The sequence below is a fragment of the Mastigoproctus giganteus genome, chromosome 4 (genome assembly GCF_048544385.1).
Source record: "Mastigoproctus giganteus isolate SK-2022 chromosome 4, ASM4854438v1, whole genome shotgun sequence".
NCBI classification, from domain to species: Eukaryota; Metazoa; Arthropoda; class Arachnida; order Uropygi; family Thelyphonidae; genus Mastigoproctus; species Mastigoproctus giganteus.
This window is the reverse complement of record NC_143578.1, coordinates 124175644-124202386: the sequence shown is the minus strand read 5'-3', so window position 1 is coordinate 124202386 and position 26743 is coordinate 124175644. Positions and strand designations below refer to the sequence as shown.

General features: G+C 37.7%; 1 protein-coding gene across 5 annotated transcripts in view; it reads left to right on the top strand.

The window, feature by feature from the left end:
- LOC150087042 (catenin delta-2-like) overlaps nt 1-26743 on the top strand; it is an 863363-nt gene that overhangs the window by 733423 nt on the left and 103197 nt on the right. For all 5 annotated transcript variants that reach the window (XM_090372913.1, XM_090372911.1, XM_090372910.1 and 2 more), the window contains one exon: nt 468-487. In XM_090372913.1, coding sequence (XP_090229039.1) covers nt 468-487 — 20 coding nt within the window. The remainder of the gene's footprint in view (nt 1-467; nt 488-26743) is intronic.

The window sequence follows — 26743 nt, the reverse complement described above, 5'->3', positions numbered from 1 at the left end:
GAAATGTTATACCCTTTTTAAAGAAGTTTTATTTGCAAAAATTTTTTTGTGAGAAATCAACTGTTACTTTAGTGTATAGTGACATTTTGAAATATTCAGTTCACTGTCACTTAGGTGTAGCCTTTGAGATGGGATAAGCTTTATAATATATATAAAAATTTCTTATCAGTTTCTTTCTTTCCTATTTTTTTTTTCATAATTAAGGAATGCAATGAAATAACTTTTTCCAATAATGAAATCAGAGTTCTACTGCAAAATCTTTATTTGAAAATCTTTTGTTCTGGTTTCAAAATCAAATTTTAAAAAATAAAATTTTCCAGAACTCATAAATTTTAAGGAAATAATTATTTAAATTGGTAAAACAGTGTAAGTTAATTATAATTCTGGCAAAGTTTTGTAAACCTCCTTATTTATGTGATTATACTATTCACAAATAATTCTAATATATATATATATTTTTTTAATAGGTTCAATTCCATACAGCAGAGTAAGTACTGTGCCTCTGTGTATTCTCTGAAAAATTTGTCTTCATGTTGGTATCTATATATTAACTGAGTTAAATTAGTTTTAGTTTTTTTTATGACATCTGTAGTGTATTCTTTACTGCAGATTCTGCATTTTGATTTTAATTTTAATTTCAGGAGTTGACATTTAATAAATTGAATAGCTTAATTTTCTGTAAGCAGTAAACTAAGGAATACATGAATATATAAAAAAAAAAAATTGCAAGAATCATAAGTTTCAATAGATTTTATATTGAGAACATTACAGTTATACTGATTACAAAAATTATCCTTCATTTTGAGAATGTGGCCCCAGGTGCAAAGTGTTCTCATGGCCAAACAACTCTATGGGCAATTTAAAAAAGCCTTCCTTACAATTACAATTCTTTTTTAATTAAAAAGCTATTCTGAAGAGCAGGAGATTGAGGATTTAATTAACAAATACAAATTAATGTTGAGAAAAAGTCGAAAGTTGAAATTGAAAGTGCATGCAAACCTGCCCAGACACAATAGGAGAGCGTATACAATGAGAACCTTGTTAAACAGTTCAGCCCTGGAGAGACTGGGCAGGACCCATGGGGTAAAATTTTTCTCAGCATGGTGCTGTACTTTTTAATAAGAGAGACTATTTTTAGTGTATAGTGACATTTTGAAATATTCAGTTCACTGTCACTTAGGTGTAGCATTTGAGATGGGATAAAGAAGGGGGTGCAATATTATTTTCTGAGGCTATTGAGGAAGTGTTAGATGGATATTAAAACTGCTAACTTGGTGGGGAGGGGAGATACCAAGACAAATAAATTTACAGTAGCTGCATGCAGAGGTTAAGTGATTCTTGCAGTTCTTGGAACATGAGCAACTTGGAAAACAGTGTCAGATTTCACATCCTGCTGGGGTGATCTTCATGATACAAGCAAATACATGAGCTGTTTTAGGTTACTACAAATAAAAACAGTTGCATATAGTAAATGTAGAAAAGGCACTTGGAGTGGATGGGATCTGTCCAATTATTTTCAGGAAGGCAACAAAACAGTTAAGTAAACCTTTAACCATGATGATGAGAGTGTCCTTTGATTCAGGGGAGATCCATATGCAATGGAGATATTAAAATTTATCTGCAATTCTCAAAGGGTGAGATAACCTGTTAGCATGACTTCTGTTCCATACTGCAAGAGGGTCTATAAAAATTATTCAGATGGGCTGATAAATGGCAATTGAAGTTTAACAAATCCAAGGTACTGTGTATGGGTAGAAGTAATCCCACATTAATGTACTAACTGTGTGGTATCACATACAGGGGCGTCTCCATAGCCAGGTGGGCAGGAGCAGCAGTGCATAGCACACGCTTCTTGATTAGACCAGGGTTCGAGCCCGTGACCACAAAATACGGAGGATGCGGAAAGGTCAGGAAATGACCACCACATAGCCCCGGAGCAATATGGCCTTAGTTGCCAATGCTCCTAAAAACCAAATAAAAACTGAAGGCTGCCATCACATACAGGGTAGTGGACAGTGAAAAGGGCTATGGGTAATTATGCATTCGGGGCTGCTGGGACATGTCATGGTGTTTTGTCAATGATGTACAGGAATTTTTATAGTAGGGATAGGAAGGTGATTATCCTGCTGTACAAGGTAACGGCTAGGCTACATCTTTAGTACTTGCAGATCCAAAGGCCTTATTTTAGTAAGGATGAGGATCTGTTGCAATGTGTGCAGAGAAGAGCAACAAAGTTATTTAGGGGCAAAAATGTACTCTTACCGGGAAAATTTGTAGTTAATTGCAGTATCTGGAGACTAAACATCTGAGAAGAATTCTGATCGAGGTGTCTAAGGCTCTGGATGGATTTGAGTAAGCTCGATGCCAATGGAATCCTTAGTCTTGCTCACACAGTACATGAGGGGAAATAAATTCAAATTGAGGAACGATGGTTACAGGATAGATGTGTGCAGAAATTTGACTTCATATAGAAAGAGGTTGATTATTTGAATAAACTTTCATCTGGTGTGGTAGCAGGTAGTTTGAATAAATTCAAGGAAGAACTGGACAAACTAGTAGCGTGGATGGATTGATAATATGGGAAATAAGGTCTGTTGTTGGTTATTGATGATGGTGATTTTTTTTTTCTTTTCTTTCCCCCCATTTTCCTGATACTGTAAGCTTGCTTTCTTGCATTATTTGCCACTATTAAAACTAATACTAAAAGTAATTCATTGGTTTACAAGAAATAAGATTCTGATATGAATGCTTTTATTTTACTTTATTTAATTTTTTTTCTAACAAACTCACTCTGTTACTCTTGGTCTGGAAGTACATTATTTGATATGAAATTTTTTTCACAATTTACCTTGGAATATTTATTATACAGACAATGAATGTATAACATGGTACTTCTACAATGTGGTTTTGCTCAACACAATTGATAAATTGCAGCAATCCTCGCACAATACGGTACTCATTTAACTGTTTGTTTTGCTCTAAAATGGTTGGAGAATTGCAGAAAACCTTGCATAACATAGTATTTGATCTTTTGTGTGCAGAAAGCCCTGCTATTATGTTAGATGTAATTTTTCAAGATTTCCATTATTTTTTGAATCGCCGCTGTTGACTCACTAGTTGTTATGCAAAAAAAAAAAAAAAAAGGAGGAAATCCCCATGTTAGGTTCTGTGCTATTAAACTTCTGCTCATTTGAGACCATAAAAAATTGTGAGTTCATACATGCAGTTCATGATTTTAAGGTTTTTGTAAGGTTATTTTGTTTTTTATTTGATCGCTCATAAATTTTTCCAGGTATGTATTACTAACCTTTGTTCTTAAGAACCCTATTGGAATAATTTCTTTGTTGTAAATTAAATTCCAGCCCTAAATTATGCCTAGGGAATTTAGGCATAATTTGGGTAACTGCAGATTTATTTAAAGCATGGTTTCTAATTGTTTTGTACCAGCTGTGGAAACTATTTAAAGCGGAAAATCTAGATTTCAGTTTTATTACTATTGGATAATGCACCAGGCCATCTATTTAAGTCATCCAAATGTTGAAGTTATGTTCCTACCACCTAATACAACTTCTTTAATTTAGCCATTTAAATATCTGCCTTTAAAACTTATTACATCAGAAAATTGTGACAACGAATTTTGAAAAAAATTGATTCCAAATCTATTGAAGTGATGGAGGCGTGGAAATGGTTTTCAATTGTGGACTGTATCAGAATCATAGCTTTATTGCTTAGCAGCAGTGAAGAGGAAGAAAATGAATGTTCATTATCTGACATATACATATCACAGTTTGTAAGATGTGTGTTCAGTTATTACCATTTTTAATAAAAATTAAATTTCCGATAGTTATAACAAAATTATGTATTTTTGTTAGCTTTTGGAACGTAACTCCCCTTTTTGTACTGTGTCTTAGTCCCATATAACATGGTGTCACACTACAATAGAGATTTTATAGGAATCTAACTACCAAGTTATACAAGGGTTACCTGTATTGCAATTCCATGCCAGGCCTAAATATATCTTTTTTGCTATACCTGTTTGATAAAATATTCTTACCCTAATTTTGTACCAATAAAAACACCAAACATAAAAAATTAAGAAAAATTAGATGAAAATTTTTGCGCTTGTTTCATGATTACCTTCTGAAAATTTATTTGTAAACTTTAAAAATTAATTTTAATCATTTAACCTTCTAAATTTAAAACATTTCAAGCAAGATTTTATTTTGTTTTAAAAGTACTCACAGACTGTATAGTTCTAAAAAAAATTCTTAAATTTGTTCAGTGCCCAAAGTTCATTAAAAACACGGAAGACAACTGGTAAAATTCTAAAAATACATTTGAAATGTTTCTGAAAGCATGTAGATCCAAAATTCTAGAAAAATACTTGACAGCTAGTCAGGGTCTGAGAATTTCTTAATGGTTGCAATTTGTGCAGCTGTACTAATTCCAAAAATAGGTTCCTGCTCTATGTTCAGTAATTTTTATTTAACTTTGAAATGCTACTTGCAGTTGATGAGAGCATTTAATACAGCTTTTTGAAATATTTTTAACCACAACCTCTCTTCAGATTAACAAAAATCTTGCACTGCTATTCTTCAAACATGTCTGTGCTGCCTTTCAAAGAAATGAAGGCAATGCAATGACTAAGTTTGATAAAAATTGGATTTTTGTATTTTTTTTTTATCAGACTTAAATTACTTCAGTTATTGTTACTGATTATGATTTTTTATAAACTACATCCCCTCCCTCCAAATATCATTTAAAGAAATACGAATAATCATGAATAAAATAAAAGTAAATTTTCTGTTCATTTATACTCAGAGATGACCAGTAAGGTCAGAGGTTGTAATGCAAAGCCATCTCTCTCTCTCTCTCTGTTATTTTATATAATAATATTTTTATCAATGTTTAGAATTTAATATTACTATATTGATGTACTTTATAGAATGAATTAATATGCAAAAATCATTTATCAGTAAATAATTTCTACTTCAGAATTATTTGTTTTATGTTATTTATGCTTCATTAAACCATTAGGTTAAATATGAACTTCATATTGTAATGCAGCCTAATCCCTAATTTTTGCAGTCATTGTGAGTTTTTCACATACTTAGCACCATTGATAGCAAGTCATTCCCACTGAACTTTTAATTATGGTTTTAAACTCAGTTACAACTAAAACTAAAAGCAGCTGACTGACCATTAATTTTGAATACACATTTTGTGTATTCAAAATTAATTTGAATACACAGTTAAATCAATAAATGCTCTTATTTAGGGTTGTCGCTTCTTCAAACATATATTGACGACAATTATCATGAAGATTTTTCATGTTAAGTGTTGCAAATTTGTTACTTGTGATACAAAAAAATAATTTTTTAAATATTATTTATTAGGGAAAAAATACTTTTTATGATAATTATTTACTCTTTCTATTGCTATTTACTTGATTTCTGATCTCCAGTTTAGGAATTATCTATGCCTTATATGACATTTGCCTCAAAATGGAACAGAATTTTTTTTTTTCCCCATCACTCAGAGTAACTTTTACAGTACATTGTGATAATTTTTTTGTAATTTTAGTTTAATTTTTTAAGTCTAATGTTTTTAATGTCAAGTTTATTTTGATATTATTATTATTTTAATCTTTACCTAAGTGTAATTATGGTTTCAAATAGAGATGGTATGCTAACATGTTCACTGGATATTATAATTTGTGGGCATTTGTCACTGACATTAAATGTGAATTACAACTTTAGCATTAGTAGAGGCATATGATGCAATAAAGCAAGCTTATGCAGCATCAGCCAAAAAAAAAAAAGAAAAGAAAAGAAAAACCCACTCCCATTTCACCCCTCTATTCGTTCGAAATACCTGTCCACCTGAGCCTTAAATTTATTTAGGTTATCAACTTCCACAACGAGGGATGGACGTCTGTTCCACCAACCAACTACCTGCTGGCTAAAGGCAAATTTCCGCACATCTATCCTACATCTGTCTTTCCTCAATTTGAATTTATGCCCTCTCAGGTGATTATTCTGAGCAGGAGGCAGAATCCCATCAGCATTGAGCATGCTCAAACCATTAAACTTTATACACCTCTATCAGATCACCTCGCCGGTGCCCAGTCTCCAGACAGTGTAATTTGCAAAACTTAAGCCTTTCTTCGTAAGAGCAACCCATTGTTCCATTCACTAATCTTGTTGCCCTTCTCTGTACTCGTTCCAGCAGATCGACATTCTTCTTCAAATGAGGCCTCCAGAACTGTATGCAGTACTGAAGGTGTGGCCTGACCATTGCCTTATACAAGGGAATAATCACCTCCTTATCCCTGCTAGAAAAATTCCTGTATATCATTGACAAGACACCATGAGCTACTCTTGCAGCCCATCTACACTGCTCAGAAAACTTCATATCTGCCTGCACAATTGCCACCATGTCCTTTTCATTCTCTACCACTGTCAGTGTAGTACCACAGAGTTGATACGTTGCTCTGGGGTTACTGTTTCCCATATGTAGTACTTTACATTTGTCAATGTTAAATTTCATTTGCCACCTCTCAGCCCATCTGCTCAACCTTTCCAGATCCTGTTGCAGCAGCATCGCATCAGTATTGTCCTTAACAACCCTGCCAACCTTTGTATCATCTGCAAACTTGGACATTAAGCTTGATATACCATACCATATCAATATCATTTATAAATAGAGAAAACAACAATGGACCTGAACCCTGAAGGACTCCACTAATAACATTAGTCCACGATGAGCAGTGTCCATTGATTACCACTCTCTGTCTTCCCCCCCCTCAACAATCCCTTTATCCATAGCAGCAATTTGCCTCCAGTGCCACACTGCTCCAATTTGTGCAGCAGCTTTCCATGTGTAACAGTATCAAAAGCCTTTCTAAGATCAAAATATATAATATCAAAGTTATTCCCTGCATCCAGTTCTTTTGTGACTGCATTATAGTATCAAATCAAATTGGTCAGGCAAGACTTTCCCTTAACAAAACCATCCTGTGTCCGAGCTGTAACTGAAGTCTTGTCTAGATGATCCTGCAGTGCTTCTTTAACCAGTGCCTCCATTAATTTTCCTGGAACAGAAGTTAAACTCACAGGGCTATAATTACTTGTGTCAGCCTTAGATCCTCCTTTGTGAATTGGGGTCACATTTGCACATCTCCAGTCTATGGGTACCTCCCCTGAGTCCAAAGAAGCTCTCATTATTATGGCTAAGGGTCTGCTTGCTTCCTCTGCTGCCTCCTTTAATATAACTAGATAGATTCCATTCACCCCGGGTGCCTTTTTTATGTTTATCTTCAACAATTTCTCCTCCACTTTCCTCTCAGTTATTACAAAATCATCTAGCTGACTGCCAGAGTTTACTTGACCTCTGGCATTCCCCTTCCTGAATAACTCCTCATGTGTGAATGTAGATGCAAAATATTCATTTAGTTTGTTAGCCACCTGAGCAGGATCAACAGTTGAACCATCAATATCCAGTGGACCAATCTGATTCATCCCTTTCCTTCTAGAGTTTACATAGGTAAAGAACTCTTTTCTGTTTTTCTTTGCATGCTTTGCCAAAGATTTCTCATAATCTGCCTTTGCTTGCCTAATCTCCTTTGTGACTTGGTTACAGACCAGCTTATATCTATCATAGGCTTCCATGTCACCCATTAATGTATATGTATCCCATGCATTTTTCTTCTCTACCATGTGTCTCATTAGTTCATCTGACATCCATTTAGGCTTAAACCTTGAACAATATTTCTTAGTTGGTATGTAAAGCCTAGTAGCTTCCAAGATAAGTTCTTTGAATGCTTCCCATTTTGAATTTGCTGTTGGTAACATCATCAGTTGGTCCCACTGTATAGAGTTTAAATACTATCCCGGACCATCGTAGTCGCCTTTACGAAAGCAAAAACCCTTCCCTTTACCCCTGATGGTTGTTACCTCTTTGAGTAAATCCCACTTCAGCACACTGTGATCACTGCCACCTAGTGGTTCCTTTATCTGCAGATTCTTAATGCATGAAGAATCACACTGATAATCAGATCAAGAGTATTACTTCCTCTTGTTTCTTTCTTTCTTTGTACTCTGTCAAATTTAAGCAGAACTTTTCCTAGCTAATGTTGATTCTTTTCTGCATGCTAGATGTAAGGAGTGCAAACTTAAATTATCCAGAACTGAAGAAATCAGTGCATGTATCTAGGTTTCTGATTATGCATTTCAACAGTGAGAAACTTGACTTCATATACTTAAGGCTTTTAAGGGATTTGGGTTCTCCCAAGTGAGTCATGAGACTTTATTTTGGAATTCTTTTAATTGAAACAGTGAAAGACACACAGAGCAGCTTCTCTGCCCAAATACTATTTGAGGAATATCAATTAATCTTATGCCTCAGAAAACACTTAATTCATCATGAGATGACATCTTAGAGTGGGACTTCCTTGATATATCAGAGGAGGAAATCTGCACTGAAATAAAATCCCAGGGAGTAACTGCAGCTAAAAGCATATTCATGAATATGACTGGAAATCCATGTTCCTGATTATGATCATGGATGGAAATCAACAAGAAAGATTTCAACAGGAAATGTCATCCTTTCCTTTAACTCTCAGGTATCACCCAACTTCATCCCAGCCAGTTTTATTCTTTTAAATCCAATCTAGCATTTTAAATTCAGAAATATGAATATTTGCATGTGACCTGTTTGAGAACTGTGATCTTTGCTCGCTGTGATCCTAAGGATGATGAGAGCAAGATATGTTTCACTAAACAAAACAGTGTCACCTATCAAGGTGGGCATACTTCATAATTTCAAACATGTTAGCATTGGAAAGAGGAGAAGGAAATCCAGAGACACAAAGAAGAGTTTAACATCTCATATCAAAAAATCAGAAAAGTGACAAAGCCAGCAGCTACTGTGAAACCTATGTATGATCAGAAGGTTTCAGAAAAGCATTTATAATATCCAGTTCTTCTGGATCCCAGGTCACACAGGAATAGCTGGAAATGAACGTGCAGACAGAGTGGCAAAAGAAACTGCCATCTCAGCCTGTACCTTTCGCTCATTACCATATAAAGATTATAAATCTCCAAGCCTACAACAAACTTTGTCTAATCAAACAAAAGCTTCAGCCATGGTATACTAGCATGCAAAGAAGCTCAGTTACAACTTGAGCATAGACATGTGACTTTGGTCCCGAGTGCCAAGCAGTCTTTCTAGTGCGATTATCTAGTGTTTTTCCTAGTGCGAGTACTAGTGCTTTCTTAAACCCTCCACTTCTCGTAACATTACTGCAGACCACTCGCAACATTACTGCTTCCCTCGCTGAGCAATGTCACTGCTTCAACACTAGCAACGTTACTGCTAACCCTGCTTACAACATTACTCCTATCGCTGGCAATGTACTGCTTTCCTATTCTTCTGATTGCTTGGTCACTGGTTGGCACCACTCCTGCCTCTACATGTCAGGGTCGGTAACCTGGGAGAAGAATCACCCTCTCCCAGGGCTAAAAGGAGCAGAAGCATGGATTTGAATAATTTTCTGCCATTAGAGCCTTCAATCTCAAGATTGGCCATGTCTGATTTCAATGACACTAATCAACCGAAAAGAATTCGAAGAAAAGCGCAGTGCAATGAGATGCCAAAATTTCTGGTGATTCTCTCTCTCTCTCTCTCTCTCTCTCTCTCTCTCTCTCTCTCTCTCTCTCTCTCTCCCCCCCAACCAGCCTGTAGGCAAGTTATCACCATTTGCTATTCAGAGATATTTGGAATCCATTGCTGGGACATTAAAAATGGTTAAACGTCTACAATCTGGAGACCTCCTGACAGAAATAGCATCCTCCAAACATTCGGAGTGGCTGCTCAAAACAACAACTTTTGGTGAGCTGCCAGTATCGGTCACCCCTAACAATACGTTAAATTCGTCCAAAGGTGTCATCACAGAATGGGACCTAACGACAGTCTCTGAAGAATTAGTTAAAGAATTGAGCAATCAAAAGGTAATCAGTACTAAATGTATAATGACTAAGAAAGATGGAAAGCTCGTTCTAACTCGTCCATAATCTTAACTTTCAACACCCCAGAATTGCCATTATCAGTAAAAGCTGGCTATTTAAACTGCAGAATTCGGTCTTATATCCCTAATCCCATTTGTTGTTTTAAATTCCAGAAATACGGACACTCCCAGCAAGCATGTAGTGGTGATGCCATATGTCCTACTCAAGCAGATTGTGTAGCCTCTAATCCCATTTGCCCCAACTGTGAAGAAAGTCATTCAGCCTTTTCAAAATCATGTGAAATGTGGAAAACAGGGAAGAAAATACAAAAATATAAAACAGAACATAAAGTGACATACCATGAGGCACACAGACAAGTTATGTCAATGCCCAGCCGTTCTTCTGCATGTCACACTTGAAGCTCTCACTCAACAGCAGCTCAAACTAACGTATCAATACCACCCAGCACATCTATAGCTAACTGGGTTAAAACTACATTAGCAAACTCTGGAAAAGCACACCTCAAGCTAAAACTAGCAAAGTGACCAACACTCCAATTAGCATCCCAACTGGTAATGCAAAGGTTTTGCTTGACAGTGAACAATTGAAAACCACTAAAGAAATCAAGAAAACTGAATCGCCCACCAATAGCATGGAAGTCAATGTTCATTCAGAAATTGAGCAACCCATACTAGAACTCAATGCAAATGATACAATGGATATATTGGACGCTCCACCTTCACAAAAGAAAGACCGGAAAAAATGCTCCTCATTCAAAAAACAGACAGATGAATCATCCTCAACAAAACCTAAATTATGCAATGATTTTACAATGGAATTGCAGAGGCTTTCGTTGCAACCTAGACGATATAAAAGATCTAATTAACTGGTTTTCTCCGGTTGCCCTTTGTCTCCAGGAAACTTATCTAACCTTACAAATTTCTCCTTCAATAAAGAACTACTGCCTTTATTAAAGAGATTGTAATACAGCTAATGCTGCCCATGGCGGTGTGGTAATCCCCATAAATTCAAAGATCCCAACTAAACATATCTCTCTTCAGACTGAATTAGAAGCTTTTGCTGTTCATATAACTCTCCATATTGCCATAACGCTTGTCTCAGTATACTTACGACTCTCTGGTCATAATGTTTTGGCTCATCGGTGTATATTAAGTGAGGAGGAACTGTGTGGACTTGATGTACAAATGTATGTATGCCCAATTCACAAAAGGTGACAAGTAATTACAGACCTGTTAGCTTAACTTCTGTTCCAGGGAAAATAAGAGTCACAGGTTAAAGAAGTAATGTGGGATCATCTAGACACACGTACAATTAGTTCTGAAAAAGCATGGGTTTGTTTAGGGGAAATCTTGTTTGATCAATTTGAATGAATACTACAATACCATGTCTCCCAGTGCCAAGCATTTCCTTGGCCAAGTGATTCTTGCATGTTTATAGAGCATTTTTCTTCCCAGCTACAGAGTTTTCCTTGTTTTTTTTTCTCGTATTATTAAAATTTTCTGTTAAGTAGCTCTACTTACTTAAAAGCACTAAGAAAAGAGCCCAGAAGAAGGCAAGTACCTTTTCTTTAATTCAGCTAGTCATACTAACTTACTAACCTCTATGCTTGGCCACCAAGTGGCACTGCTCCTGCCTCCCTGTGGTGGGGCCGATAACCTGGGTGGTAAAGGCAAACCCCAGGGCCAAAAAGAGCGATCATGGATAGAAATAATTATCCAAATGCAGAGCCTACGAGCTCAAGAGCAGAAACTTCTAACACTGACCATGACTCAAGTCAACCTAAAAGACTGTGAAGAGAAGCAGAATGTCATGATGATTTTCCTAACTTCCTGGTGATTCATTCCGTATCCGCCCAACCTGTGGGCAAGTTATCACCATTCTTAATTCAGAAAATCTTGGAGTCTATTGCTGAATCACAAAAAATGGTTAAAAGACTGCAATCCGGAGACCTTCTGATTGAAACAGCCACCTCAAAACATTCTGAGCGGCTGTTAAAAACAACAACATTTAGCGGGTTGACAGTATAAATTACTCCCACAAAACACTAAATTAATCAAAAGGTGTCATCAGTGAGTGGGACCTAATTACTGTCTCCAAAGAAGAATTACTCCAAGAACTCAGCAGTCAGAAAGTAATAAATGTGAAACGGATCATGATGAAAAAAGATGGAAATGTTACTCCAACTAGATCCATCATTCTGACATTTAGCACTCCAGACTTACCATCCTCAATTAAAGCTGGTTATTTAAACTGTTGGATTTGACCTTACATCCCAAATCCTGTTCGTTGCTTTAAATGTCAGAAATACGGTCATTCCCAGCAGGCTTAGTATTAGTAACGGCCGCATGGTGCAAGAAAGCCTATGGCTTATGCTGCACCAGCAAAAAAAAAAAAAAAAAAAAAAAATCCGAACAAAACAATGATAAAAAAAAAAAAATTAAACCTATCATCCTATGCGCTTCCCTTACCCGAAAGTACTATCCAGATGACCTTTGAATTTCCCCAAACTGTCGGCTTCTACCACCCATGAAGGCAACTTATTCCAGTAATTTATAACTCGCTGGCTAAAATAAAACTTCCTGCAGTCCAATCTAAACATTTCCCCCTAACTTGAATTTATGTCCCCTAGTTCTAGCATCATTTATAATCTTGAAAATTTTGCCCTCATTCATTTTACTGATGCCTCTCAGAGCCTTAAACACCTCAATCAAATCTCCTCTAAGGTGTCTAGTTTCCAAACTCTGCAACCCACATATTCGAAGTCTTTCTTCATAAGGAGGCCCTTTTGCTGATCTCACCAGGCGAGTTACCCTTCTTTGCACCCTTTCAAGAAGCTCGATGTCTTTCTTTAGGTGTGGTCTCCATACTTGAACACAGTATTCCAAGTGTGGTCTAACATAAGCCTTATATAATGGGATTATCACATCCCTATCTCTACTTGCAAAAGTTCGATAGATCATCGATAGGACACCATGGGCCTTCCTTGCAACCTGTTTACAATGCTCAGAGAATTTCATGTCTGACCGTATCGTAACACCCAAGTCCCTTTCCTCCAGTACTGGGTTTAGTTGAACTCCACCAAGTTAATAAGTTTTTTTGGGATTACTGTTTCCCAGGTGTAATACCTTACACTTTGTTGGATTAAAGCACAGCTGCCATTTTTCTGACCATTCCTGAAGTCTATCTAGGTCTCTCTGAAGAAGCTCAGCTTGACAGTGATCATTAACTACTCTACCAATTTTAACATCATCTGCAAATTTAGACATCACGCCCTCTATCCCGTCATCAATGTCATTTATGAAAATTAAAAACAACAGTGGTCCTAATACTGATCCTTGGGGAACCCCACTTCTTACATCAACCCAATCTGAGGAATAAATGAGGCTTGTCGAAGGGGAAGCCATATGGTCCCATCTGCAGCTCTAAAGATCACATCCAAGCAGATTGCTCAGTCAAAACCCCTGTTTGTCCAAACTGCAAAGGAAGCCATCCAGCCTTTTCCAAAACTTTTGAGCTATGGATAACAGGAAAGAAAATTCAAAAATACAAAATTGAAAATAAAGTAACGTTTTCTGAGGCAGGTAGACAAGTTATGTCGACCATGGCTGCTGGTTGTTCTTATGCAGCTCGCACTCAAAACTTTGTTTCTACTGCAGCTCAAACGGATGCATCAGTTCAGCCTAACACTTCTCTAGCGAATTGGCTTAAATCTACACTTTCAACCTCTAAAAAAGATAATCCTTCAAAAAAAACTAGCAAAGCCACAAATACTCCAATCAGCATTCTTACTCATACCCCATTGGTCCCAGTTGAAAAACAATTACAATCTCAATCAGGCTCTAAAAAAAAGGGAATCTCCCACCAACAGTATGGATGTAGATGAGCTGCTAGATAATGAGGAGCCCATTCTAGAACTCCATGCAGATGACACCATGGATGTAGGATGCCCCACATTCCCAAAAAAAGACCGGAAAAAATGTCCAACATACAAAAATCAGTCATATGAATCATCCTCAGGTAAACCTAAGTAATGCATAACATCAGACAATGTCATTCTGATGACTTAAAAAGATTTAATAGCTCAATTCAATTCCATAGGTGTATGCTTACAGGAAACATTCTTGTCACCTCAAGTTTTGCCAAAATTTTCAAGTTATACCATTTACAGATGAGATAGGAACTCAGAATCACTTGTATGAGGAGTAGCTATTCTTGTTAATGCTAACATACCATCCAGGCCAATCTAATTGAGAATTACCCTAGAAACTGTGGCAGCTCGCATTGCAGTTGGTACATCGTTTACCGTTATTTCTATTTATATTCCTCCATCTGCACCACTTCTGCTTTCAGAACTTGACAATCTCATTGCACAACTCCCAACTCCAAGGCCCAGGTGCCAAGCGATTCTGTGATCAAGTGACTTTGCTCTGAATTAGCGCTCTTTCTTGAAGTAGAAATCATTTCCTTATTTAAAACATTTATTAACACACTATTAAATAATCTATAGTAAAGAAAGAAACTTTACTAGATTAAAAAGGAAAGCAACCTTCTCTTTCCCTTTTATTTTCTTGTTATATCTTAATTACTAACCTCCTAGTGCTTGGTCACAGGGTGGCACTGCTCCTGCCTCCACGTGGCGGGGCCAGTAATCTGGAAGGGAAAAGCTCTCCCTTCCTGGGCAAAATAGAGTGAACTGACTCCAATACCCAGGAATCCACTGGGTCAACGGATCCGAATAGAACGGACCCAATATATGAGGAGTCTAGTTCTTTCAGAGGTACCTCTAAGGCAACCAGAAAAGGCGACAGAAATGACTGTCTCCACAAAGAGATTAAAAACTGATGTTAAAGCTTTAAATTCTCCAACATATATCATTATACATTCAAATACTGAGAAAGCTGTAGGCCAATTGTCACCCTTTCTCATACAAAAGACTCTTGAGAGTTATGTCGGCCCACTCAAACAAGTTAGACTAAAATCGGGCGATATTTTGGTAGAAACAGCCAATGCTAAACACTCTTAAAGATTATTACAAATGACAACCTTTGCAGGAATACCAGTAACGGTATCCCCACACAATACATTAAATACCTGAAAAGGTGTCATTACGGAATGGGACCTTCTAAATGTGGCCGAAGAGGAAATCCAAATGGAGCTTCAGGAACAAGGAGTCATCAGTGTTAAAAGAATTACAATTAAAAAAGAAGGGATAATCACCCCTACCAGGAATCTGATACTCACTTTTAACACACCTAAACCACCCAGATCAGTAAAAGCTGGATATCTACACTGCAGTCTAAGGCTGTATATCCCAAATCCTCTCCGTTGTTTCAACTGTCAGAAGTTTGGTTACTCACAGACAGTATGTAGAGGAAAATTAACATGTGCAAGCTGTGGTTTGCAAGAACATGCCACTTCTACTTGCACAGCTGGAAACCATAAATGTGTAAATTGTAAAGGGGAACATACTGCATATTCAAGGGGAGTGTGAAATTTGGAAGAAGGAAAAAAGAATACAAAAATACAAAGCAGAAAATGGAGTTTCATATCAAGAAGCTAAAAAGGTGATTGCAATAAATATAGCAAACAAACCTTCTTATGCACAGATTACCACAATCAAAATGACTCCGGAAATTAAATTATCCAATTCAAAATGTTGTGGCACTCAAACGGATGTTATAATCCCCCCAGGACAATCCATCTCAGAATGGGTTTGTGAGTTTTACAAACCACCTCCATCACAAAAACAAGAAAAATTCAGATAATTCAGAAAATGTAAGAAGAAAAGTAAACAAAGAAAGGATAGGTAGTACAGGAAAAAAGATGGCAGAACAAATGGACATAGAAGTAAGAAACCAAGGAGAGGAACCAGTTCTCGAAATATTCACTGAAGAAGAAATGGATATGTGTAGACCATATTTTTCAAAGAAAGACAAAACCAAGGTAGACAAAATGAAAACAGCTCCAAGGAAGCAGTCCTAGGTAACATCCAACCCCAAATGACAGATACGATTATCCAGTGGAACTGTTGAGGTTTTTGCTCAAACACTAATGATGTTAAAGACCTCATCACCCAGGACCATCCACTAAGTATCTGCCTACAAGAAACCTATTTAAAACCACAGGACAATAATATAATCAAAAATTATACCACATATAGAAAGGATCACATAATGAATGGAACAACGCAAGGAGGAATCGCAATATTAGTTAACAGACATGTACCTTCCCAAACAATACCATTGAACACACCATTAGAAGCAGTTGCAGCCCATCTAGCAATAGGCTTCAATATTACCATAGCCTCAATATATCTACCCCCTAATCAAGAATTCAGATTTAAAGATTTTGAAGAGCTGATCACTCAACTACCATCTCCATTCTGCATTTTAGGTGACCTAAATGGACATCACCCACTATGGGGCGATCCCAAAATAGACCAGAAGAGTGAGCAAATAGAAAAATTAGTTGTCGAGAACAACCTAATGATTTTAAATGACGGCACACACACATATTTCCACCTTCCATCAAAAAGCAGTTCTGCAACAGACTTATCAATCTGTTCCCCAACACTGTTCTGTGCACGAGACTCCATTGAGCAGTGACCACTACCCCATAATTTTGAAAATCATGAAGAAAACGCCATGCCAAGCCAGTAGGCACCCCAGATGGAAAATATATGATGCAGATTGGGAAACATTCAGGTCACTAGCCAAGTTAGACTACAACATTATTAAACAAGAATCAGTACAAACATCAGTGGCCTATGTTACTGATAATATTCTTCAAGCTGTGGAAAAGACAATACCTAAAACATCTTCTAAATTAGAATATATCCAAAGCCATGGTGGAACAAAGAGAGCCAGGAAGCTAAAAAAGAGAGAAATAGAGCCTGGAACCTCTTTCGCAAAAATCCAACAACAGACAATCTGATACAATTTAAGAGAGCCAGAGCTAAGGTCAGGCAAGTGCAAAAAAGCTGCTTGGATGATATTTGCATCCACTATAACCATTTCCACACCAGCTACACTTATCTGGAAAAATATCAGAAGGATGACAAACAATTCTCAAATAAACCCCTCTCCATTGCTAAATTGTAAGGGACAGTGGGTTACAAATAGTCAGTGCTTGGTGAAAATTTTTCGAATACCTCTGCTAATTGTGCATACCCGACTGCTTTCAAAACGTACAAGAATGAGGCCGAAAAAATTAAACTAAACTTTTCTAGCAATCAGTGTGAACAATACAACTTGCCGCTCACAGTAGCAGAACTAAAACAAACCCTGCTACAGGCGAAACACAGCACCGTCGATCCTGATGAAATCCATTATGCAATAATACAACAATTAGATGAACAGTCCCAATTAGCCCTGTTAGATCTACACGACAAAATATACCTTGAAAATTCTTTCCCAAACAAATGGCACCACACAATAATATTAGCTTTCCCAAAACAGGGAAAAAATCTATCAGACCCACAGAACTATCGTCCCATAGCTTTGACTAGCTGCTTAGGAAGGATCTTAGAGAAAATGGTCAACAATAGACTAACATGGTATCTAGAAAATAATGATCTTCTCAACTGAGAACAATATGGCTTTAGAAAAAATCACTGTACCTTAGATGTACGTATACAATTGGAAAATCAAGTAAGAAATGCTTTTCTCAGGACACAACACCAAGTCATGGTTAATTTTGATATCCAGAAGGCATATGATACCATGTGGCACTATGGTGTACTTAGAAGGTTACATCAACTTGGCCTTAGTGGACATCTATCCCTCTACATATATAATTTCCTTAAGAATCGGACCTTCCAAGTTCAAATGAACAATACACTTTCCAATATATTTTATTAAGAAGGGGTCCCTCAAGGATCTGTACTAAGTGCCACACTTTTTGCAGTCCACTTCAGCACAATAATAGAACAAATCCCAAACAATATCTTTATAACTGTTTCTGCTGATGATTTCAGCATTTCTTATCAAGCGCAGCATATGAGGACAATAGAACGGCAATTACAAGTAGCCATAAACTGTCATAAAATGGACAGAAAGAAATGGATATAGAATTCCGGTACAAAAGACTGCATGTATACATTTCTGCAGAAAAAGGAATCTCCATTATGACCCCGAAGGCGCCTCCATAGCCAGCTGGGCAGGAGCAGCAGTGCGTAGCGCATGCTTCTTGATTAGACCGGGGTTCGAGCCTGTGACCACCAAATACGGAGGATGCGGAAAAGGTCAGGGAATGACCATCGCATATCCCGGAGCAACATGGCCTTAGTTGCTAATGCTCCTAAAAACCAAATAACAACCTGACCCCGAACTCAGTCTGAAAGAACAGATCATCCCAGTTAAAAATAGTGTCAGTTTCTTAGGACTAAGTTTTTGACAAAAAATTGCCTTTCCTAGAGCATATCAGTCACATAAGAGTCCACTGTCTGAAGAAAATGAATATCTTGAAGGTCCTATCTGTTATATCCTAGGGAGCAGACAGGACAATCCTACTACATTTATATCGCCTTCTCATTCAGTCTAAGCTAGACTATGGTGCCCCAGTCTATGACTCGGCGGGACCTAGTGCCCTGAGATGGCTCGAACCGGTAGATCACTGCGCACTCCATTGAGCCCTTGGAGCTTTCCGCACCTCACCCATGCAGAGCCTGTACGCTGAAGCTCAAGAACCTCCTCTGCAAATCAGAAGGCAAAATCAATTACTTTCTTATGCAGCTAAAATAAAATCCTTACCAGGTCACCCCCTACAGAAAACTCTCTTTGCTTCAACATTATCAGCAACAACAACAAAGAATCAATAAACCTGTGAGTGTGAGATTAAAAAACCTTCTCAGTAGGGAGCTTAACCTGGATAATATAATTCTGCTGAGGAAGCAGTCTACACCACCATGGATAATCAGACAGCCTTTATGCGACTTCTCCTTCCATATTTGGAGCAAACAAACCCTTTCTCATATAAACCATCAACAGCTGCATGCTGCTTATAAGGCCCAATTTTCAGATCATTGCTTTCTATATACAGATGAATCCAAAACTGATTCTCATGTGGGAGTGGCAGTTTACATTTTTGACCTCACATTGGCCCAAAAGACTGTAGCATTTATACTGCAGAACTGCAAGCTGTTATGTTAGCACTAAACCAAATCGACCATTCAAGTTTCCAAAACAGAATAATTTTTACTGATTCCTGTAGTTCCATGATGGCGATACAAAATATCAATTCTAACAAACATTCACTACAACAGCAAATTCAATACAGAATATCAAAACTCCTTGAACAACATCGTATCATCATTCTTCTCTTTCTTGGTGATTCCCTTCTACTTCTCTCTCTCTCTCTCTGAGGGTAACTCAGGGAATTTTTTTTGGCTGGTGCAGCATAAGCCTCGGGCTTCCTTGCACCATGTAGCTAATAATAATAATAATAGTAACATTAGATTTTGCTGGACCCCAAGTCATGTCAGAATACATGGTAATGAGCAAGCAGACAGAGCTGCCAAAAAAGCCAACAACAATATTTCTGCATCAGAATATATCCCTTTTTCAGACTACAAACACGTTATTCATCAGAGTGAGATACATCACTGGCAACAGCAATGGAAAGTACTAACCACTAACAAATTGCATCAGATTAAAAGATTACTCCAACCATGGAAATCCAGCATTCAGAAAAATAGACGCGATGAAATGATACTTGCAAGATTAAAGATAGGACGCACACATTTCAGTCACTCTTATCTTTTGCGAGGAGAGGATATCCCCCCCATGCCCTATCTGTCACACACAACAAATAGTAGAACATGCACTGATTACTTGTCCAGCTTTCGCAGATGAGCGCCGAAACTGCTTCAAAGAGCTAAACAAACATCATTCCCTCACTCTCAAAACCATACTGGAAGATAGAAAAAATATAGCAGATGTTTTTCAGTTCCTCAAGAAAATAAATTACTATAATCAAATATGAAACCAAATATTATCTCTGAAGCAAGCTACAGTCATTCTCTGTGACTCTTGGAAATTATTAGCAGCAATATACAAATTAGAACAAAACCGTTGTATAAAATCTTACAGGCGCATTTTAGCCGCAGTAGCTCTTGCGCCGAGAATTCTTAAATCAAATCAAATCAAACCCAACACCAATTAATCTTTTTGGTGACTTTAATGGACACCATCCATTGTGGGGGTCTGCAACAATGGATAGAAGAGGCAAATTGATTGAGGAATTCATGAATAATAATGATCTTCATTTATTAAATTCTGGATTTCCTATCTACATACAATTAGCAACCGGATCTGCTTCCGCAATAGACTTATCAATTTGTTCACCATCCATATTTCCAATCGTGCATGGTCGGTTGGTATTAACCATCCCTTTAACAGTGATCACTTTCCAATTATTTGCTCACTGCAAACAGGGGTAACTCCAGATCCTGATCAGCGATCCACTTGGCAATTTAAAAAGTCAAACTGGGGTGGCTATTCTGCCCAAATACTCTTACAGATTTTCTGGTCAAAGACAACATATTGATATTTAAACATTTACATAACCAATCTGATTCTGACCGCAGCTAAGGGCTCCACACCATTCGAAAACACAGAAATCACCGGTGGAATACAGATTGTTTAATTGCTGAAAAGGAAAAAAACCGTGCTTGGAATAATTGCCGCAAGTGTCCCACCACTAGTAATCTAATTTCTTTTAAAAGACTGAAAGCAAAGGCTAGAAAAGTTAGGCGGAAAGCGAAATGTGATTCATGGATTGCTTTTGCCTCAACCATCACGTATACATGGGTCATCTGGAAAAGAATACAGGCGTTAAATGGCAAATTTGTTCTGCTGCGCTCTCCGATATTTCATTGGAAAGGGAAAGACATTTCTACTCCTGAAGAAGATGCAAGCTCAGCTTCTGCCACCTATACGTCCACCTTACAGAACTTCAAAGCAGGTGCAGAACGGTATAAAATCAACTTCTTCGTGCACTGCTTAATCCCGTACAACCAACCGTTTACATTAATAGAACTTCAAGAATCATTAAACAGATCTTCCAATAGCACTGCAGGTCCAGATGGAGTTCATTTATGTTATGCTAAAGCATTTACTTGAAGACTTGAGAACCCTATTAATTTTTTATAATCAGATCTTCTCTGAAAATGCCTATCCTTCTTCATGGCGGCATTCGTTCATTATCGCCTTACCAAAACCAGGAAAAAATCCTTCCTGTGTTGAAAATTACAGACCAATATCTCTTACAAGCTGCATGGGAAAAATTTTCGAAAGAATGGTTCATGCTAGGCTCACTTACATCCTGGAGTAAGAGAATCTCTTTCCAGATCATCAATATGGATTTCGAAAAAATAGATCAACCCTAGTTGTGCTCATTAAAGCCGAATTTCATATCCACAATGCCTTTGTCATGAAACAACATCTAGTCATGGTCAATTTAGATCTTGAAAAGGCATTTGATACTACATGGTGTCATGGTATTATTATGGACTTTTACCATCTGGGTCTTAGGGGCCATTTGCCGGAAATAATTCAAAATTTCTTGCAATTGCGTTCTTTTCAGGTCCGATATAAAAACGTACTCTCTGTATCACACATTCAGGAAGAGGGAGTCCCACAGGGATCAATACTTAGTCCAACACTGTTTTTCAATCCAAGTTAGCAGCATGACACTAGATATCCCAAAAACCATTCAAACTTATATGTATGCAGATGACCTTACCATTTCCTGTCAGTCTCAAAGTATGAATACCATCGAATGGCAGCTCCAACTTGCCATAACCAAAATAGAATCCTGGACTTCACAGAATGGTTACAGACTGTCAGAAAAGAAATGCACTGTCACTCACTTTTGCATGAAGCGAGCTGTCCATCCCGAACCTGAACTACAAATACACAATACTCCAATCCCGCTTGTTATAACCGTTAAATTTCTTGGACTAATATTAGACCGCAAACTAAATTTCCAAGCTCACATCACTTATTTGAGAACTTCTTGTTTAAAGCATTTGAATATACTTCAATCGGTCTCATCTATGTCATGGGGAGCTGATTAGTATTCTTTGCTGCATCTTTATAGAAGTTTAATCCATTCACAGCTAGATTATGGCTGTCCAGTATATGTCCTTGGACATATGTGTCTGTCTCTCAAGATATACACTTCCTCCAGTGGGGGAATATTTATTATACCTGCCTGCAATATCAGACAGTTACATTCAGCTCATGCTACTATGAAAAACCTGCCTGTAAAATTATTACGGATGGTTCCAAAACTCGAGAGTATGTAGGTGGTGCAGCAGTTTTTCCTTTATGTACAAGTTCGGCCACACTACGATTTGCTTGCAGCATCTCCACAGCTGAATTATATGCCATTAAGTTGGCGCTTAGTAAGATTATTGAGCTTTCCATCTCATCTGCCATAATTTACACAGATTGTCTTAGTGCTGTCTCTGCCATAAGGAAGAATTTCTCCTCTTTTCATCGTACATTGAAACAGTTCATTCCCAGCTATTTGCTTGCAGTGTGTCCAATCAGTCAATCAGTTTTTGCTGGATCCCTGGCCATTCTGGCATTCCGGGAAATGAAAGTGCTGACTTTGCCGCTAAACATCCCCAACCCGCTCTCTGACAACATCCTAGTTCCTTACACTGACTATAAGTCTGTCATATGCAAAGCGTGCTACGATAAATGGGTATAGATCTGGAAAAGTAACACAAAAAATAAACTTTACAAGATAAAAGAAGATCCAAAGCTATGGCTGTCTGGATTCTGATGAAACAGACAAGAAGTGGTATTAGTAAGACTAAGAATTGGACACACTCGTCTCTTACTATTATTGGGAGAAAACCCACCCCAGTACCCATCCTGTCAGATGCAACTCATGGTCTGTCATTTTCTGGTTGATTGTCCCTTACATTCAACCATCCGGTCAAACACTTTTCGGTCACTCTCTATATATTGAATATATTACCTGATTTATCTAATTTCTTAGGAAATGAAGCAAATATTGAAGAACTTTTAATGTATCTAAAACATATTGGCTTGTACAGAAGCATATAATTTAACATCTCTAACGGTATGCTTCTTGTGAATAAACGATAAACAGACACAATTTGGCCTTAGTAGCCCTTGTGTCGTTAAATCCAATACCAAGAACAATAACTACAATACCATCACAAAGGAGCTGGATGCAAAAAATAATTTTCATATCATATACTTGGATTTCAGGAAAGCTTACTGTTGCACATAGTGGTATAGAAATTGGAGTAGTGTGGCATTAAATGTTGTTAGGGTAACTAAGAGTAGAAATAGGTGCATGTGTACTTGCAGGTACTCCAATGCTAGGAGTATAGTTAATAAATTTGATGAGCTTGAAGTGCTAGTCAAGACATTAAAGGCATATATTGTTGGGATATCGGAGACTTGTGTCACACAGACAAACGCAGTGCAGAATTGGAATTTGGGGAGTACAATGTGTACAGAAACGATAGACAGGACAGGAAGTGAGGAAGAGTTATGTTAGTTAAGAAACAAATAAAACATAAGGAAGTGCAGCCAATTGATGTTGGCGGACAATGCAATGTTGAGTCTGTATGGTGTGACATAAGCACTGGGAAATGAAAAATGAGAATAGGCCTAATGAATCTGATGAGTATAATGAGCAATTGTGCAGAGAAATAGTGGGTCAGTAAATCAGTGTGTCATAATGGGGGATTTTAATTTCCCAGATATTGACTGGAATTTGTGGGTTGGTCACTCACACACTAGCAAGGCTTTTACAGACCCGTTAGATTAACTTCTGTTCCAGGGAAATTAATGGAGGCACTCGTTAAAGAAGCGTTGCAGGATCCTCTAGACAAGATATCAGTTATAGCTCAGACACAGCATGGGTTTGTTAAGGAGAAGTCTTGTCTGACCAGTTTGATTGGATACTATGATGTAGTCACAAAGGAACTGGATGCAAAGAATAATTTTATATCATATATTTGGATCTTAGAAAGTCTTTTGATACTGTTGCACATGGAAGACTGCTGTACAAATTGGAGCAGTGTGCCATTGGAGGCAAATTGCTGCTATGGATAAAGGGATGGTTGAGTGGGAGAAGATAGAGTGGTAATCTGTGGTTTACCACTCTGTCTTCTCAGTATCCATTGATTGCCATTTGGCAATCAATGGACACTGCTTTTCGTGGACTGATGTTATTAGTGGAGTCACTCAGGGTTCAGTGTTGTGTCCATTGTTGTTTTCTGTATTCATTAATTGATATTGATGATGGTATATCAGGCTTAATATCCAAGTTTGCAGATGATATGAAGGTTGGTAGGGTTGTTAATGACAGTACGTTGCTGCAACAGGATCTAGAAAAGTTGGACAGATGGGCTCAGAGGTGGCAACCAAAGTTTAACATTCACAAATGTAAAGTACTGCATATGGAAAGCAGTAGCCACAGAGTAAAGTATCAACTGTGTGGTACTACACTGACAATGGTAGAGAGTGAAAAGGACCTGGGCATAATTGTGCAGGTAGATATGAAGTTTTCTGAGCAGTGTAGACGGTCTGCAAGAGTTGTGTCTTGTCAATGACATACAGGAATTTTTCTAGCAGGGATAAGGAGGTGATTATCCTCTTGTATGAGGCCTCATTTTAAGAAGGATAAAGAGATGTTGGAACGATTAAAGAGAAGGACAAGATTAGTGAATGGAACAAAGGGTTGCTCTTACGAAGAAAGGCTTAAATTTTGCAAATTACAGTGTCTAGAGACTAGGCACCCGTAAAGTGATCTGATAGAGGTGTATAAAGCCTTGAATGGTTTGAGCATGCTCAATGCTGATGGGATTCTTCCTCTCGCTCAGAATAATCATTTGAGAGAGCATAAATTCAAATTGAGGAAAGACAGATGTTGGATAGATGTGTGGAAGTTTGCCTTTAGCCAGTGGGTGATTGATTGCTGGAACAAACTTCCATCTTTTGTTGTAGAAGTTGATAACTTAAACAGATTCAAGGCAGAACTAGGCAAACATTTGGAGCAAGTGGATGGGTGAAATGAGAAGGGGGCGCGCACGTGTGTGTGTGTGTGTGTGTGTGTGTGTGTGTTTGTGTGTGTGTGTGTGTGTGTGTTTTGGCTGATGCTATGTAAGCTTGCTTTCTTCCATCGTGTGCCCTTGCTAATGCATGTTAGTGCTATGGATAAACAGATGGTTGAGTGGGAGAAGATAAAGTTATCAATGGATACTGCTCTTCGTGGACTAATGTTATTAGTGGAGTCTCTAGGGTTCGGTGCTGGGCCCATTGCTGTTTTCTGCAGTTATTAATGATATTGATAAAGATATATTAAGCTTAAATCTCTAAGTTTGCAGAGGGTACAAAGGTTGGCATGGTGGTTAATTATAGTAATGATGGTATGCTACTGCAACTAGATCTAGAAAAATAAGGCAGGTGGGCTAAGAAATGGCAATTGACATTAAATATTGAAAAATGCAAATTGTTGCACATGGATAGCAATAATTCCAGATTAACACAACTGGTGCCACTACGCTCAGCATAGTGGAAAATAAAAAGATGTAATTGTGCAGTCAGATATGAAGTTCTCCGAGAAGTGCAAACATATGGGGGTTTTGTCGATGATATATAAGAATTTTGCTAGCAGAGATAAGGAGGCTATTATTTCATTGTACAAGGCATTGGTTAGTCTACATCTTAGATACTGTATAAAGATCTGTAGGCCTCATTTTAGAAGGATGTAGAACAGCTGGAATGGGTATAGAGAAGGGCAGTGAGATTGGTGAAGAGAACAATGGGCTGCTCTTACCCAGAAAGGTTTCAGTACTGCAAATTGCAGCCTCAGGAGACTAGGCACCCATGAGGTGATCCGACTGAAGTGTTTAAGGCTTTGAATGGATCAAGCAAGCTCAGTGCTGATGGGATTCTTCCTCTTTCTCAGCCTATGTACATGATGGAGCATAAATTCAAATTATGGAAGGATGGCTGCAGAACAGATGTGCAGAAGTTTTCCTTTAGTCAGCAGGTAACTGATTACTGGAACTAACTTCCATTGGATGTTGTGGAAATGAATAGCTTGGATGAATTCAAGGAAGAACTAGACAAACTCTTGGAGGTCAAATGGGAAGTTTTTTTTTTTTTTCTGATTCTGTATAAGCTTGCTTTCATACATCATTTACCACTAATACTACCTGGGACTGGCATTTCCCATACATTGTCGATGGGATGTCCCTACTCTCATGGTCTGACAGATAGGATGCAGAGGTGTGGATATAGTGTCTTGGTAGCCCTGGCTTCCGAATTTCAAGGGCATTCATTGCTTGCCATGTAGGGGGGGGGGACCTCATTTGATCTCCATGGTGGTGGTGGGGAGCTGAGGTAATGAAAAAAAAACATAAAACCATTATGAGTCCTGATAGTTTAAATTCTTCTTCTGGGACCACAATAAGGTCCCTACAAGAACATTATACTACAGTCGTGGAAAATGTTACATTAGCTGAAAGACCTAGAACTGAATATACGTCAGATCCAACACCTCAGTATTTGATTGTACATTCCACTAATGAAAAGGCCATAGAAAAAATGTCACCCCTTCATCATCATCCAGAAGGGTTGAAGGGCTAGCAGGCTCACCTAAATCGGTTTAATGACTTTCTTCTAGTGACATTCTTGTTGAAACTAAAACAGATAGGCACT